Here is a 19,337-nt window from a genome sequence, read left to right as displayed (position 1 = left end):
ATAGAGTTTTGCATGTACCATAATTTCGTGTGAACCTATTGTCTGTGAGTAAGTTAACTTGGGCATTGAAGTGTGTTGTGATTTTCTACCCCGATTTTTGTGTTGTCCAGGACATGGCTACGAAGAAGATGATTGGCCTGGGCAAGCAGTTTAATGGACTCTACTACCTCACTCTAACACAAAACCCTCATCTCGCCAACCATGTCAACCACACCTCGACACTGTGGCATCAACGTCTTGGGCACCCATCCTCGGCTCCTCTTCACTCTTTATCCCAGACCATTCCCGCAATCATTTTTTATTCTACACATGTTTGTGATATTTGTCCTTTAGCAAAGCAAACTCGTTCATCTTTTGTTTCCAGTTCAATAAAATCAATTGCACCTTTTGATTTGATCCACTGTGATATTTGGGGGCCGCACCAAACACATACACCCTATGGGGCACGTTACTTCCTCACCATTGTAGACGACTTCACTCGATTCACATGGGTTCATCTCATGCGATTTAAATCCGACACACAAACCATAATCCACTCGTTCTTTTCTTGGGTGAAAACATAGTTTAATCGTGACATTAAAACCCTTCGTGCAGACAATAGGGGGAATTCATATCTCTGCGATCCTTCTTAGACACTCATGGCACCTTTTTTCAACACACCTGTGCCCACACCCCTCAACAGGACGAAGTCGTTGAACGCAAACACCGTCACCTTTTAAATGTTGCCCGAGCCTTACGATTTCAAGCTAACCTACCCTTAAAGTTCTGGGGGGAGAGTGTACAAACTGCCTGTTACCTTATCAATCGTCTTCCAACACCCCTGTTTTCCCATCAATCTCCCTATAAACTATTGCATGGGACATTACCTGTCTACACTCATCTTCGAGTTTTTGGGTGTTTATGCTATGCTACAAACCTTACTCCCTCACACAAATTTGATGCTCGTGCTCGTCGCTGCTTTTTCTTGGGATATCCCCTTGGTCAGAAGGGCTATCGCGTTTATGACCTTGATAGCAAGCGCATTTTTACCTCTCACGATGTCACCTTCCATGAACATATTTTCCCTCTTGCTAACTTACCACCAGAACCTGACCACCATACCCCAGTCTTACCTGTTCCCCATGACGACCCCACTCCCTCATTCACTCCCTCCCTTCCTCCTCCAACCCCAGACACTACTACCTCGCCAATTCCTGCACCATCGTCTCCTTCGCTGCCCCTCATTCCCCTTCGTCACTCCGAACGCATTAAACAACCACCTGCCCACTTTCGTGACTATCAGACCCATCATGCTGCTTTGCTTCAGCCCAGCGTCCTCTCTTCCACCATGTCCGGCACACGATATCCTTTTCACCGGTATGTTTCTTATGCTCGTCTCTCTCCTGCTCATCGCTTTTTTGTTCACAATGTCTCTCACTTAATTGAACCAACCTCTTATGAGCAGGCACGCCATGGCCCTCACTGGCTTGCAGCTATGAATTCTGAGCTTGAAGCCCTTGAAGCCAATCACACCTGGACTTTGGTTCCTTTACCCCTCCACCAACGCCCTATTGGATGTAAATGGGTCTTCAAAATCAAGTATCATTCCGACGGTACCATCGAACGCTACAAGGCTCACCTTGTCGCCAAAGGGTTCACGCAGCGCGAAGGTATTGATTACAAAGAGACGTTCGCCCCCGTTGCTAAGCTCATTACTGTCCGCTGTCTCTTGACCATTGATGCTGTTCGCAGCTGGTCTCTTCACCAAATGGATGTCCAAAACGCTTTCCTTCACGGTGCACTCCATGAGGAAGTCTATATGTTACCACTTCCTGGTTATCGTCGACAGGGGGAGACTATGGTTTGTCGACTTCACAAGTCATTATACGGACTCAAGCAGGCATCTCGCAGCTGGTTCCAACGTTTTTCATCAACCATTCAAGAAATTGGCTTTCAACAGTCTCATGCGGACTACTCATTATTCACTAAGGTTTGTGGACACTCCATTACTGTAGTATTGCTCTACGTCGATGACATGATCATTGCAGGAAATAATGAGGAAGCCATTAGTCAACTCAAGCAATTTCTTAGTGGATGTTTTCGAATTAAAGACCTCGGACCATTAAAATATTTTCTGGGTGTCGAAGTTGCACGGTCCAAAGCTGGGATCTCCATTTGCCAACGAAAGTATACTCTGGACATATTGGATGAAGCTGGCTTGCTTGGCGTAAGACCTGCCAAGGTACCTATGGAACCAGATTTAGTGTTGACAACAACAGGTGGTGATGCCCTCAAGGACCCGACTTGATATCGACGTTTGGTTGGAAAATTAATATACCTTACCATTACAAGGCCAGATATTACGTATGCAGTGAATAATCTCAGTCAGTTCATGCAAGAACCAACACTCCATCACCTTAAAGCAACACATCGTCTCCTCCAATATCTGAAAGAAGCACCAGGACAAGGGTTACTATTTCCTACAGAGAACCAACTTAATTTGATTGGCTACTGTGATGCGAATTGGGCTAGATGTCCGATCACACGTCGATCAGTGACAGGTTTTTGTATCTTCCTTGGTAAATCACTTGTATCGTGGAAAAGTAAAAAGCAAGTCACGGTGGCAAGATCTTCAGCAGAAGCCGAGTATCGCTCCATGGCTGCAACCACTTGTGAGCTTACTTGGCTGAGGAATTTGTTGAATGATTTGTGTGTAAACCATCCTGAGCCAGCAAGGTTGTTTTGCGACAATCAAGCTGCTCTACATATTGCAGCGAACCCTGTGTATCATGAACGAACCAAACACATAGAGCTGGATTGTCATACTATTCGTGAAAGGATTCAGAGGGGAGAGATCAAGACCTCTCATGTGCAGACGGGACGTCAAATAGCAGACATGTTTACAAAGCCACTGAGAGCACCTACCTTCCATTCACATCTTGGCAAGTTGGGTGTTATTGATATCCACACTCCAACTTGAGGGGGAGTGTTAAAGGTGTTAGAGGTGCTCCACTACATCACAAACTGGACACTGGACAGAAGGAATATTATCATTCATTGACAGCTAGGTTAGCATGTGTAGATGTACAGTGGACAGCAAGGCCACTGCATGTGGTTTCTGACTACTGCAACAAGGACAGCATGGGTGCCACTTCCAGTCCTTTTGTTTATTGCATGCGTGTGTAACAAAGGTGTATATAAACTCTGCTGCAATTGCAGCAGGTGATTCATTAAAATATATATTGGATCCAAATATTAAGAAATGCAGTGGCACATAGGCAGTCGCGCTTTGGTTTATCTACGTCACAAAACTTTGTGTGGTTTGAGGAGCCTCCAGATATCATTGTAGACCTCCTTTTAGAGGATAGATAAGCTTTGTAATTGTGGTGTGAATTGCTCTTTTTCCTTAATCTCTGACAAGATCTTTTCAAGGCCCAAATAAAGTATCAAAGCTTCTTTGTACGAATCATTGCATGTCACCAATGAATATTGTACTTCTCTTAAAAAAAAGGCGGAAAGTGATACTTTTGTATTTGAAGCCTTGGGTTTGAATTACTTCTCTTTTACTATAGTTTGCTAAAAAAAATTGAACATGTGGTACTTAAAGTAGTATTTCATCAACAATCATATATGCATATATACATATGGGTTGGAATATGGACACGTGACAGGGCTTAAGGACTGGGGCTTAAATCGCCTAATGCACTCCAAAACTCTTTTCTGAATTACTTCTTGGCCCTTATTTCATGTGTGTTTCGGGCTTTTTGGCTCTGTTGCATTTGTCATCAACAGAAAATATTTGGCTGTTGATATGTTAAGCACTGTGTTTATACAATGAAACAAACTCCTCCTCTACCATGTTCAAATACAACATCATTAGACTAAAATATTAAGTGGCACAGATCATTACAACACAAATTGTCATTTATGGCATGTCAAAAACGATAAAATAGGATATAATAGTGTTTTAGAAAGCGCTATGACATTCCACGTTATAATAGATTAGGGATTTTCCATATCATTTTCAAAACCCTATTGAAAACTATACTATTATAAATGCTATTGTAGACATAAACAATATCGTTTTTGAAGTGTCGTGGTTTTTTTTTTTTTTTTTTTATAGCGTTTCTAAAGTGTCGTTATAAGTACAATCGCCAGCATTTCATGAAGTGCAATTATTGAGATTTTTTAGAGCATGCATTGGACGCATTTCCTCCAAACAGAGAGGCCACACATGAAACTTGAAAGTAGATATGAAAGATTTGGCCAACTATACTAATACTAGTACACTAGTACAGTAGAACAGCTCCGAATCACCATCAGAGGATGCTCCCTTCCATTCTCTGAAACTTCTTTGCCTCAAACGTCTTCCGTCTCGAAAAATGATCATAGGGATCTCGTGATCATAATCGTTTATCGTACATCATGCAATAAAAAATCATTTTAAAATTTAAAAGGTGAATCCTTTTCCTTCCGTCTCACCCTGAATTTCCACAAAAGGAAAAAAAAAATTAACAAAAGCTACAACAAATGAAGACTTTGTGCTTTTGTATGGGAAAAATATTTTTGCTTTCCACTCGTAAGTGAGGGTGATGTTTATTACCTTATTTATCACCGTTAATTGAGTTTAAATTTAGAAATTTGTGTAGTGAATAGACACAAATCTCATAATTTAAATTCATCTAACGATGATAAATATAGTAGTGAGCAAATATACACCCTTGTATGCGTGTGATTTGTCATACTACTATTTATACATCTAAATTTGCAAAAACAAGATGGGAGCATTGAATCACAGTATGAGTTAGCCAGCTATGACTTGCAAGTTTCAAAATTCCACCCTTGACCTAATTGCTTAAAACTTCCCCAACCTTGATCAGCTTAATCATTTTAACAAGATATCTACCAAACCACCTTCACCTAACGCTCTAATCAATGATAACCACCAATTAACAAGCTCAGCACTCATATCTTGCATCCTCATTAGGCCCAAATGATCTTTTTCAGACACGTGTATAGCCTCGTGGATGTATAAGAAAGGTGAAGTTCAAAGGTTACGTACCATCGCTCTAAAGATAAGTTCACGTTTAAGGTAGTGAAATTCCAAAGCAAGATTAAGCGTCACTCAGTCTCGTTTGGCACACAATATTGCATTATAAATGATAAGCCGTTATTTTTAACCTATGTTGGCGGAATAAATGAAGATATTGTATCTAATTTGGAGGTGGAAAATATATTATTTAAAGAAAATTATCAATTTTAATAATTCTCGTCAAAGTGATTGGATTAAAAAAGTAAAGTTTTCTTCATGTGTATCCACGTATAATCCTCTCAAGAAACAATTAATACGAGCCGTGGAGACGAATTAGAAAAAGACAGCACACTATGCTAGTTTATATGGTAACAACAATACTTAGCCACTAGGAAAGTGAATAGGAGTTCCTACTCAAAATTGTTCGTTACCGATTTATAGAATTTTGTTTTTATGATCAGAACCGTTTATATTATAAATTAGTCATTATACAAAGATCGCCTTTGCAAAAAATAAACTAAAACTAAGGTTGTTTAGTCATTGAATTGTATAAAAATAGATGAACGAAATTGATAAAAGCATTTCGAACCATCTATGTATTTGTTATAATAGACCGAATAAACAACTTTAGTTTTAATTCATTTTTTTGCAGAGATGATATTTACAAAGTGGTACATAATATGAACGGTTCTGATAATAAAGACAAAACTTTGTATTCAAACACGAAAAATTTTGAGTAAAAATTCCGACTCATTCTTGAGTAGTTAATGTCATTACCGTCGGATAATGGTATATTTGACTTTAAAAGGCAATATTGCACTTTTGCTTTTTATATTTTACAATTTGATATCACGCAAGAAAGAATCAAACTGAAGACTTTAGATGTCAAAAATCCGTATTATTAACATGTGAGTCACAAGTGCTTTTGCAAGCTAGAATAATTTCATGTATAATTTTCAAAATTAATAACATACAATAATGCATTTATATAATTTAAAATATATAACAATGCGTGAGTAAAACGGAATATCCAAGTGTTATCTGTGCCTAATTGAAATGACTGCCAAAACCTATTGAACCACATGTAGAGTTTGTTATCTTACAGTTTTCTACGGGTATCTAAACCGTGCCATTTTAGTGGTTAAGCATGAGAAGGAAAGGGTTGCATCGCATTGGGGATTCACGCAACGAAGAGTCAATGGACTCAATCAAGTGGGGAAAAAAATGCGGTATAAGAATTGGGATCTACCATTAAGCAATTCGCATCTTATCTCTCGATTCTCAGCATCTCTCCTGGCATCTCTATCCGGATCCGAACTGTTCACAACCTGCACAAATCCAACGGCTCACATTCTCCCTCGCCCTCTCTCTCCTCCGCCCATAAATAATAAATTCGCCTCCACCAGAGACCAACACCTCGTACGCTTCACACCTCTCACAAACCTTAAACCAACACCAAAAGCCCCTCCTCTGTCTCTGTTTCTTAATCTTCGCTTTCAATCATGAACGTGTTGGATTCTAATCTCGAGGCTCTTGCAGTCAATTACTTGAGCTTCGGATTGTTCACGACAACTTGGGTCGCCGTTTTGACCGCCGCCATTAGCTTCTGGAGGCTCAGACCCAGAGCCGCCGCCGCCGCCACCAGCAGTGCCATCTCTTCTTCTTCATCTTCTTCATTGAGTTTCCGCTCACAACCTGCCGTTTCCGACCTCAGCTTGCATGGGTCGTCGCCGGTCTCCGAGATAACGCAGTCAGATGCGGCGGCGAAAAAGGTGGACCCGCCATGCTCTGTTCCATCATTGGCTAATTTCGATGACGGCAGAGTGCAGCTGACAAAGGGTTCGAAGTTTGCGGTGTACTTTGAGGATAGTAGCGTTGAGAGTGACGTTGACCTGGCCGCGACCTCATCGCTTATGGCGGAGGAGGATGAGACGGAATGGAGCGGCAGCGATGAGGTGGTGGTGGCTAATTGGTGGGAGGATGTGTTGAGGTTGAGAACGGGGGAGATGGGTTGGTACAGGTTCCAGGACTTGACGGAGCTAAACGGTAACGTCGTTAGATTATGGGATGATTGAGCAGTAGAATAGTTGGTGAAACCACGTCCAGCTCGGCAAAACCCAAACGCTGTGACGTCGTTTGGTAGTTAGATTAGCAGCTGGTTTTAGGCTTAATTATGTAATAAGGTCTTGAATTTCAAGGTTCGAAGAAGAACTTGTAAATACATTTTGTTGGGTTAAACATGATAATCCACTCCAATCAAAGCAAATTGCAACGCTACTCGTTGCTTTTTTCTTCACTTGCTAATCTTCTTTTTAAGCTAATCGCAATATAATTCCTCGTTTAATCTCTGATTTAGTTGTGTATGCTCATGTGTGTATTATAAAGCATATATAATTGGCAGCTGGCTGTACGAGGAGTGTTTGCAAATTGATGTTCGAATTGGCACTATCCGATGTTATATTATTATTTGCACATCAAATCACTTTTGTCTCTATTATTCGACATTCGGTTGTACATTCTCATGTATCTACGAAGTTATGTAATTAGCTAATGAACTTTATTTTTGTGTCTGTCATATCGTGCATGTATAATTAATTAGTTCGATTCATAGAGAAGTGAACAAATACATGAAGAAGTTGCTTGTCCGGCTATTGAGAGGGTGTGCCATCAACGGTGGGCCTCGCAGCCTCCTCCCTCTCTGGTTGTGTCAAGGGATGGGCAGCCATGTCCAACGAGGAATGTAAATCAATGTTATTAGGCAGAGGTTAACTCCACCTACCTTTCTTTTAGTGCCCTTGTGGCTAGATCAGTGATCTTTCGGTGTTGCAAGGCACCTAAACAATCTAAAGGCTAGGCCGTTTGGAGAATGACCCTTATGGCATAGCTTAGTTAGTTATTCTCACAGTTCATATAAGATTGATCACCAGTTATCTGAAAGTATGTATCGGCGGTTTTAATGAAAATCTCAATTGACAAGAAAAAAAATCAATCAGTTATATGTCTTCTTCAGTTCTCAACTATGAGAGAAATTATTTTACAATCAGTTGTATATGCTCGTATTTACTAAGTCATGTAATCTATTCACGAGGATTTTTTTTTCTTGATAACTGGTTGTTTATCCTCTTTGTATCTACGAAATCGAGTAATCAGTTGTATATCCTCTTCAATCGTGAACCTGAGAAACGGGAGCTTGTGAGGCTAACTGGGAATAACCTTCATGTACAATAATTAATTAACTTTGCGATAGAGAGAACAGCATCTGATTAATTAATTAATTAATTAATTATAATTTTTTTTGAATTAATTAAGACTAATGTGGGGGTGGTTGTGTTTGGTAGTAGACTACCAAAAGCAGCATCATTAACTTTATTCTATTGAATTAATTAACAACGCAAAATATTTTATGATCTATAAGATGAGTTGGTTCTATAATGTATGTGTTACAAACGATTGATTATGTTGATTGCAACCACGGAACCAACTTTTGAATTTATGTTGGGGTAAATTGGTAGATTTATTTGAAATTGTTTTTAAAATAACTAGAAGAGCTTATAGAGAAAATGTTTTTTAGGTCCAAAAGTACTTAAAATGCTTATTGCAAGAAACACCAGTTATGTGTTTCTTTCACGAAGCAATAAAGTGTTTTTCCAGAATTCACTTGCTATTTTACCAATGATTGGTTCCAAAACCATTTTAATTAATAACACTTTCAGTCATTTTAAAGACACTTCCAAATAAGCTGGAAGTTTTTACTTATGAGTAAAAGTAAGACTGACCAGTGTATGAATGCGATTTGGACTAACTTATAGGGGTGAAATGAAAAATGTAAAAAATAATGTGACATGCTAAAGGTCGGTTTGGCGTCTAGTTTTGTCCATAGGGGATTGTTGTAAATTACGCAATGAATGTTACAACAAGCAACCAATGGTTTCAAGTCGCCTACCAGTCTAGATAAACTGATGTGTCTACGGGATACATCGCCTAAAATGAGCTACAAAGTGATATATAGTCGGTCACATGTCAGATTATCTTTAAAGAAAATATCAAATATGTCTCATAGATATATAATAGTAACAAATGACGTACTATTTACTCTAACTAAGATGTCAAAGCTGACGTGAAAATGAAGGCCGAGCTTCAAGCGTTAAAGTTGATGCCATGAAGTAAAGGCGTCAAATAAGTTTTTTGTTATTTTCAAATGCATTTAACTTGTTTTACTTTAAATGCCTAGCATATTTAAGTGTATTTTTATCATTTTTAAACCATCAACAATCCAATTTTTATTATATTTGTTAATGAAGCAAATAAATTTTGACATATCAGACGGAAGAAAGATATCAATAATATTTCTAATATCAAATTAAAATATAAAATTTTAAATTTGACGTTTCCTTTTAAAATGCACTAAAATTCTCTTTTTACTTTTTGTCGTTTCATAAACAAAGCAGTAAAATTAATTAATCATATAAGTTGGTTTGGGGGAGAAAATGTCGTCTTGCATAAACAAAGCACTATAATTAATTAATCATGTAACTTGTTTTGGTTGAGAAAATGTCTTGTCGTACGGGAAGCACTTTACTATATATTATATAACTTCCACTTAACAAAAGTATCCATCACAAAATGTATAATTAATCATCGCGAATTATTATCGGAGGCAGATTCTCTACCCTTCCATTCTTGTGTTTGTGTCTTTCCGTACCTTCCTGTTTGTATAGTTACGGTTAAGTCACGTCAATATTTTATATTACTATTCTTTTTTGTCTTATTATCTCTATAAAAAATATATATATAAAATATTAAGTGTGGCTTAATCGTGACTACACAAAACAGGAGGGCACGGAAGGGTACAAAAAATAGGAGGGCAGAGAATCTGCCTCCATTATTATCTGAACAAATGGGAACACCTTAATATACTATATCTATATATTATTCAGATTAATTTCAAATGCCATTCTTTTCCTGTGTCAATTATTCGTATGATGGGTTCCAGGTAGGAGGTTGTCCAATTGCCATAGTTGTGTTGTTTTTCCCACCAAAACCACACCCCAATTGCAGCCGTATGCTATGTTCGGGCAACGTCATTCGTAAAGTGACACGGAATGCAGACAAGTACTTATTTGTGCATAGTCTAAAATGAGATACAAAGTGATATATAGTCGGTCACATGTCAGATTATCTTCAAAGAAAATATCAAATATGTCTCATAGATGTATAATAGTAATAAATGACGTATTATTTACTTTAACTAAGATGTCAAAGTTGACGCCATGAAGTAATGGCGTCAAATAAGCTTTTTGTTATTTTCAAAGGCATTCAACTTATATTACCTTAAATGCCTAGCATATTTAAGTGTATTTTTATCATTTTTAAACCATCATCAATCCAATTTTTTTTATATTTGTTAATGAAACAAATAAATTTTAACACATCAAATGGAAGAAGGATATCAACAATATTTCTAATTGTTAAATCCGTCATCAAATTAAAATATAAAATTTTAAATTTGACGTTTCCTTTTAAAATGCACTAAAATTCTCTTTTACCTTTTTGTCGTTTAACAAAGCAGTAAAATTAATTAATCATATAAGTAAAATTAATTTATCATATAAGTTGGTTTGGGGAGAAAATGTCTCGTCTTACATAAACAAAGCACTAAAATTAATTAATCATGTAAGTTGTTTTGGTTGAGAAAATGTCTTGTCGTACGAGAAGCACTTACATTAATCATCGCGAATTATTATCTGAACAAATGGGAACACCTTAGTATACTATATCTATATATTATTCAGATTAATTTCAAATGCCATTCTTTTCCTGTGTCAATTATTTGTATGATGGGTTACAGGTAGGAGGTTGTCCAATTGCCATAGTTGTGCTGTTTTTCCCACCAAAACCACACCCCAGTTGCAGCCGTAGTCATTCGTAAAGTGACACGAAATGCAGAGAAGTATTTATATGCGTATAATATATGAGCTCGTTTAAAAATATTTTTAAAATAATTAAAAGTGTTTTTAGGTTTTAAAAATACTTAAAATATTTTCTGTAAGAAGCAGCAATTATGTGCTTTTTGTATGAAGTATTTTAAGTATTTTTTTCATGATTTACTTGCATTTTTTTTAAGAATTGATTTCAAAAATATTATTAGTTATTTTAAAAATACTTACAAACGAACTTTATATCTTTTTTGTGTGTGTATCTTTATTTGTATATAAGTTTTTCTAACTTGTTAGAAGAAAATATACTTCTCATCAAATCATCGATTAAGAAAGTTTACACTTGTTCTACGTAAGTTTCTCTCGAACTACATGACCTTTTGATAATAATAATTGAGCATGAAATCCCGAATTGTAAATAAAATATGCTCAATAGCTGGATCGAGTGGTTCGTGAAACGGATGCATTGTCCTATGTTACCAGCTCAGTTGGGTCCTACTAGCCCTTCAGAAAGAGTTGGACATCCATCAAGAAACCGGACCCACAAAAATTAAAATGGTGGGCCTCAAAGTTGTGCTTCTTAACCCGCCTTTCCCATTTGGGCCAAGCAATCCACTGCTTCACGTGGACACATGGCTTACCAAAGCCATAATTCAGCCGAAAGACTTCGCTCTGGCATTCTATCAAACACCTCACACGCCACAGATTTTGAACTGGGCCTCATCGAAAAGGAGTAGGATTTCTTTCCCCTCTTTTTGTTTCTCTCATCTCTTATATGAACGATCACGGTTAAATCACGTCAATATTTTATATTAATTTTTTATAACAAGAGAAAGATAAAATAAGAAAATATGAGAGGAGATGATGAAAGGGGATGAAAAGAGAATGGAAGAGAATCCTAATCCTCATAGAAAAGCTAGCTGATACTGTCAAATGGTTTCCTTTTAGGTGAAATCCAAATAAAAATATAATATAAAAACAAAATGTTCTACACAAAAGCGAGTGGAGATTCTCTTCGGATCCCTTCTACCATGATCCACTGAATCCTTCAATTCTCTACTTTCTCGAATGGGTGCTAGCTCTAATTGCCGGCCCACCACGCCCACACCGTCGTCTTCCAGCCTCCGGTTGCCCAAAATTAGAACTAAATCCTCCCAGAAAGAGAGAAGAGAGTCGGGGAGAGAGAGTGAGAAGGGGGAAGAACATGAACAAGAAAAAAGTAAATAAATAAAAAAAAGAAAGTTAATTATTTCCTAGGCTTTCGATGTTCAATTGAAGGACAAGATTCCGAATGGAAGGGAACAGAGAAGATCCTATTTTCTTACGAAAGTGCTGTATATTCACAATAAAAGTGGAATCTAGGTGGTAAGTCTGGGGAAAAAACACAAGCACATAATATTGATGGTGGTGTATGTACAATTTTTTTTAAGGAGTAATTAGGTTTTCATCCTTATTTTTACTACTCTATTGATTAAAACCTTATTGCTTTTCAATTTTTGATCAAGGTCATTTGTATTAATAATATCATTAACTATTTCAATAATAAAATATTTTTTATTTCTAAATATATTCATTTAATATTAAAAATGTTACAATTAGTATATTTATATTTATGACTAAATTTTTTATCATATATTTTTATTTTTAGTTTGTACCCATTTTTAATTTGCAACCCTTTTTTAATTTGTACCAATTTTCCTTTCAATTTTAATTTGTACCCATATATTAATTTCTTTTTGTGCCCATATTTTTTAAAGTTTTATTTGTATTGTACCCATATTTTTTTATTTATTTGTACCCATTTTTATTTTTGCTAAATGTAACCATTTTGAAGAATGTACCCATGTTTTGATACAATAATTTTTTGGTTATTTTTTATGAATGTACCCATGTTTACACACACACACACACAATAGTATATTTATATTTTAATATTTTTAATCCCACAAATTATGGTTTTTTATTTAAAATCTCATTACTATAAACAACTATAAATTTTAATTTTTAATTTAAAAAATATAGTAACGTACATAGAAATAAATTATCAATTAATTTTAAGGACTTGGATCAAAAATTGAAAAACAACAAGGTTTCAGTCAAAGATTGTTCATAACTAGGAACCGCATCTAAAGTCTCCCTTTTTTTAATAATACGCAAAATTGATTAGTATGGAAAATGAATGGCTGAGATAGAAAATTGAAAATTTAATAGTTGTAACTTGTTAAAATCAAATCCAACAGCTAAAAAACCCGCAACACTAAGTGATCTGTAATACTAAAGAGACCACTTGTGCAATTTATAGGGTGGGGTAGGGATTTTCTTAAAGCGCATTCCAGGCTGCAATTCCACATGTTTTGTTTCAGAACTTTCACCACGGACATGTCGATTTCATGAGAAGGTTGCTCTGCTGGGCTCACAAAAGGTCGATTATTATCGCGTTTCCAATAATAATTCATTGATAACTTGAGGGTCCCATGTTTTCCAATCAAAATTTCCCACATATTCAAAATGAGACTTACTTTGAATTTCTGTGTTTGGATTTCGTGAATCGAAAGATTCAAACTGTTTAAGAGAGAAAAAGATATTCAGATCATTCAAATTTTTTGAATTTTTATGAAGTGAATCAATGATATGGACTAGTGCAGATCGTATAATTAAAAATAAATAATCCAGATCTTCCAGCCCATAAACTCTGAATGTAGAAATCCAGAATGAATCTCAATCCACCAACTCCATCAAACGCCGTATGCAAATGCGATTCTTTCGAATACTGACCATTATAATTGCGTCTGTTTGGTGATGCTCATTAAATCATAGACCCCATTAGGGCCATAGCTTTTTTTTTTTTTTTTTTTTGAAAAATAGGGCCATAGCTTCTCGGCATGGTATATTCTTGCCATTACCATGCGTGAAATCTCATCTAATATATAAAGAGATGAGATATTATATTCACACATCTTAAATTACCTCTCACACATCTTTTTTATTTTTTAATATTTTTCTATCAAGTGTTGGTGGTGTGTAGAAAATATTATAAAATTAAAAAGGTGTGAGAAAAGTAATTTGGGGTGTGTGATTATAATCTCTCTAAAGATATATGTCATTCATTATTATGATCGGGTGGTATTCATCTTCAATTATAAATAAGATATTTTAGTTTCGAATTTCTTGGATGACAACTTTGATACCAAACTAGGTTACTCATTGTGTGACTTAGTTGAACTTTCCATCCCCTTAGTGTAAAATATATCGTTGTACTAAACATATATATATATAAATTATATTCACACACCTCAAATTGGACAAGGATTGTCTGCCCTCCCACTTCCGGTGCCCCCTTGTTTTGTGTGGTTACGGTTAAGCCACGTTAACATTTTATATTTTTTTTATAGAGATAATAAGACAAAAATGAATAGTAATATAAAATGTTGACGTGGCTTAACCGTGACCACACAAACAGGAGGGCACGGGAGGGCACCGGGAGGGCAAACAATCCTTGTCCCCTCAAATTACTTCCCCCACACCCTTTTAATTTTTTAATATTTTTCTATAAAGTGTTAGTGATGTGTTTAATATTAAAAAAATAAAAAGGTGTGAGAGAAGTAATTTGGAGTGTATGAACATAATCTCTCTTATATAAACTCGTACGATTTATAGCTAGGTTGTAATGTTTTCACGTCAGATTTATCTTGTTAAGAAAATACTTACTTTGTCGAATAAAAAAGTCCTACACCCAACCCAAGCATCGTTTCTTACGGATTAAATCGGGTCAGTCAATCTCATTCGTTGGCTTTTTAAAGAATGATGTTTCTAGTGTACAAACGAGAGGATATGAACTATGAAGTATGAACAAGATTGTTTAATCAAAGTAATCAAGTGTCCTTTTGTGTTGTTGTCTATAAGTACGTGAGTGAGTCTCAGATGTCTAAGGCGGGCATGGAGTTACCGACGAAATGTCCCTAAAAATAGGATATTTGTCACTGTTTGGTGTCCTCGTGTATTGGATATATAGAGCTTGGTTGAAACAGATTGGCCACTCAACGTCATTAGAGAGGAGAAAACAGGGTGGACATGCACTGTACGTGTCGAGGGAGTTTGGTTATTGGTTAATGAATACATGTTTGCATAGTTTGGTTGGTTAGTGATAGGTTGAAAGGTGAGCAGCTGTTCTACCAGGCAACGGGGCTGGTTGCATTTATTTGGATCTTGACCGGTCCCCAACACATGCCAAAACTAGCCACTAATGGGGGCGCTTAAATTGCCTGTTACAAGTTTGAAAAATTGTCTGTATGGTTTGAGTATTCGAATTTCTTAACCAAGGATTCGTTTCTTAGTGTTTTAGAACGGTTAAAAACGCTTTTAGAACGGTTAGAAACACTTTCAAAATAACAAAATTATTTACAATAGTGTTCTTCAAACAAAGAACAAGTGCGTCCTACATAAACATTTCTTATAGCTCTCAATGTTGGTTCGTGTATTACCTTCATTGGTACCAAGGACTATCCCATAAACAAGAGAAATACTCTTGATCTTGAGCAGTGTTTTGAAAGTCTCTGTCTAAGCGCTAGGTGCTTGACCATTACCCAGATTAATACCTAGGCATGCCGCATATGGTTATCTCTGAGATTTTGGGGTCCCTGTGCGAAATTTGTAAAAGGGTACCTCCTTAAGATAGTTTTAAGTTTTAAAAGAGTAGGACAATATATTGATGCTAGAAAACATTCACTTAAATCAAAACAAAGTCACTTAGTACTAGACCTGTAAACGGGTTGGGTTTATTGGGTTTGGGTCGGGTTGATTCCGACCCGTTAAGTAAACGGGTCACCCGAACCCGACCCGTTAAGCTAACGGGTCACCCGTTTCACCCGTTAACAATTATTATTATTATTTTTTTGCATAAAGTTTATTTTTTGTTATTAATACATTACTAAAATTACTAAAATATCCTCAACTAATTGGTGCTAACGGGTCTAACAGGTTGACCCAAAGTGAGCCGTTATTTAACGGGTTGTTAACGGGTTCACCTGTTAGCGACCTGACCCGTTAAGCATCCATCAAAATACAAATATTAACGGGTCAGATCAGGTCGGGTTAATGGGTTAAGTCCAAAATGCCAGGCCTACTTAGTACTATAGTCTAGTTGTATTCCTCTTCACTTGTAAGTGAGATGTATTAGGTTTGTTTCTCACCAAAGGCAAATTTGAACAATATTATTGTTTACTCATTCCACCATATTAGTGTAGATAATATAATTTGTTAAAAAAAAATCAAAACAAACTGTAGCAATCACTGATTGCATGTTTACAAATATTAATGATAAGTAAAAAAAAACTACAAACATAACATTCACTAAATAATAAAAAATAGTTATATCTTAAACAACCAAACATGAAAAAAAACTTCAAAACTCTAACTTTAAAGTTTCACTTAAATATATAACATTATTATATAATAAAATTAAGAAACTATCGTTTTTTTTAGGGTGTTATTATTGACACTCAAAATATCTCATTGTACTCCAAGTTTTTATATTTAGAAAGAAAATAAATACTCTTATAAGGAATGCACAATGTGGTTTTAAAGTGTTAACAAAAACAATTTTTTACATATCGAACATTATTCCATGATATAAGACGAAAAAAATTTTAGGGGTCCTTTCAAATTTTAGAATCTATGCGATTGCACATTTCGCTCCCTCCCAAAGCCCTCTCTGCCTAGGCATTTAAAAAAAAAAAAAAAAGGATGCCTAGGCAGGTCTACGAATGCTATCAATTTTATGACTTTTTTTGCTTTATTTTAAAAAAATGGTTTAGGGAATATATATTTGCATTTTATGTTTTTAATAAATTGTAAGAGATCCCACTTAGTTTCCTAAGCTCTAAACCTTTATCCGCCATCCGACTAACCTCTAGTATAGTATTGTTTAGAATATTGCTTTGAGTGGTCGAAACGAATACCTCTACGTTGACAATGTAGGCATTGGTTGGTTGAATATAGGAGTGGTTGAAACTTGAAAACAACATCTCGATCTTCAAATTTCAAGAAAAATTCAATACTAAAAACAGTACAGATCAATAAAATTACAGTGAAAAGAGCATGGCTAGGGTTTTAAGGTTGTTCCTTCATAAATAAGGAACAGAAAAAATGGCTTTTCAACGATACAGAACCAAATAAAGTCATGATTAAGATGTCACTGAGAAGACTAATACTCAAATGAAGTGCCATTTACGATGTGACTGAAGAATTTTGGATATTTATTTTATTTATTGAATTTTTTAATTCATTTGATTCAAAAAATTACGTAGAGTGTGAAAAATAAAAAAGTGTATGCTGATGGTGCCACATAAAAATTTTACCTTTGACGTCGAAGATAGAATCAATACAAAAAAAAATATCAAGAAAAATGAAATGTTACGACAAAAGAAATAAGATTAGAAAACTAAAATATCGACTTCAAACAAAAAATTATTAATCGATTTATCAAAAAAAAAAATATTAATCGAGAAAGATATATCTTCGAATGTTCTGAATTTCTAGATACTGTTACAAAATGTAAACGTCACTATTCTTTGTTTCCTTCTTTTATTTTATTTCCATTAAAGCAGTTTATCAACATTAAGGAAAAAACCATTTCCTAATCTAATTAGGTTGATTAATTTAATTATTTAAATAAAACATTCCTAGTCTAAACCAGAGATTTGCCCGTTTACTTCCCCACAACCCCTATATATACCCAAACCCCCCAAACCCCCAACCCCCAACGACCACCACCAGTTATTTTCCACACTCTTCACTCTACTCACCCCCACTCTTCTGCTCTTTATACCCATCGCCGGAAAACTCGTACCCCACCGAAACGATGCGTTTCTTGCTCTCTCTTCTCCCTCTCCTCGTCCTCCTCCTCTGCTCGCCTTACTCCGCCGCCGCCGCCGCCGCACAGAAACACACTCCACAGCACAACCCAGCATCAACTCTCGTCCGTTCATCATGTCGCCACGCCACCTACCCCAAAATCTGCCTCCGCACACTCTCCGACTACGCCGGCCCCGCCAAGACCCCCATCGACCTCGCCCAGGCGTCCGTGAGCGTCAGCCTTGCCCGCGCCCGCCGCGTCTCCGGCTTCCTCGCCCAGCTCTCCGCCAACTTCCAGGGGACGAAGAGGCAGCGCTCGGCGATAGGCGACTGCGTGGACCTGATGTCGTCGTCGGTGGACGAGCTGAGCGAGACGCTCGGCGAGCTGCAGCACCTCCGGGAGGAGACGTTTCTGTTCCAGATGAGCAACGCCCAGACGTGGCTCAGCGCCGCCCTCACGGACGACGACACGTGCCTCGACGGGATTCAGGAGGCCGATGTGAAGGCCAAGGCCGCGGATGTGAAGCGGAAGATTAAGAATGCGGCTAGGGTTACGAGCAACGCGCTGTACCTGATCAATCGCCTTGACGAGAGCCGCGGACGGCCCAGATCTAGACCTTGATGAAGATCGTGATGATGGACGGCTGTGATTCTGTCAGTATGGGTCTCAGTGTCGGTCCATGCCGACGATGGTGTCGTACTTTCTTTTTAGCGTCTACTTTTTTTTCTTTTTTTTTTTGTGTAAAATCTTGTTCAGTTGTTAACGAGTATAGTAATGATGCTTACATATATAATATAAAATCTTTTGTTAGTTTTGGGATATTTTACTTATCAAGATCTTATTTATTTTAAAAGTAATATTTGTAAGCGATAGATTGATCTGATGAGTGAGTGTTTCCGGTGCACTCACTTACATTTAAAAATAATATTTGGAAGTGATGGATTGATCTGAAGCGTGGTTGTTTGATGAGTATTTTACTTATCAAGATCTTATTTATTTTAAAAATAATATTTGTAAGTGATAGATTGATTTGATGAGTGAGTGTTTCCGGTGCACTCACTTACATTTACGTCAAACAACCATGCTCTTGATGATCCTTAATAATGTACGTTGAAAAATTGTGCTTGGAAGGACTAATAACTCATAAATAATTACACCAACTACATTCAGAAACAATACCTTTATGTTTCCTTTTTTAGCTCTTATATTTTATCTTTCTTCTCACAGCAAAATAATGGTATACCCTCTCACTTGACTATAAAAAATGGGAAAAAGATCATTTCTAGATCTCTTCCATCAAGGTCACCGGATCAAGTAATCTAAGCCTTTGAAATTTCATCTAACAGCCTATCTATTTTGATTTATTAAAAGGTGTAATAATTTTTGACGGTTGGATAAAATTTCAAAAGCCTTTGAAATTTCATCTAACGACCTATCTAGTTTGATTTATTAAAGGTGTAATAATTTTTGACGGTTGGATAAAATTTCAAAGGTCCGGATCACTTGATCTGATGACCATGGTGAAAGAGATTCGGAA

At 36.5% G+C, this 19,337-nt stretch overlaps 1 protein-coding gene and 1 pseudogene across 1 annotated transcript; both read left to right on the top strand.

Moving 5' to 3' along the window:
* The first annotated feature begins 6,176 nt into the window (after positions 1-6,176).
* LOC126607830 (uncharacterized) lies at positions 6,177-7,307 on the top strand (annotated as a pseudogene).
* A 10,373-nt stretch (positions 7,308-17,680) lies between these two features.
* On the top strand, positions 17,681-18,610 carry LOC126607821 (pectinesterase inhibitor 3-like). Its single transcript, XM_050275536.1, has one exon. The coding sequence runs from the start codon at positions 17,807-17,809 to the stop codon at positions 18,419-18,421; it is 615 nt and encodes a 204-aa protein (XP_050131493.1). The 5' UTR covers positions 17,681-17,806; the 3' UTR covers positions 18,422-18,610.
* The last annotated feature ends 727 nt before the right edge of the window (positions 18,611-19,337 follow it).

The sequence above is a fragment of the Malus sylvestris genome, chromosome 2 (assembly GCF_916048215.2).
Source record: "Malus sylvestris chromosome 2, drMalSylv7.2, whole genome shotgun sequence".
NCBI lineage: Eukaryota > Viridiplantae > Streptophyta > Magnoliopsida > Rosales > Rosaceae > Malus > Malus sylvestris.
Note: the sequence above shows the minus strand (reverse complement) of the source record. Positions and strands in the feature narration are given on the sequence as shown.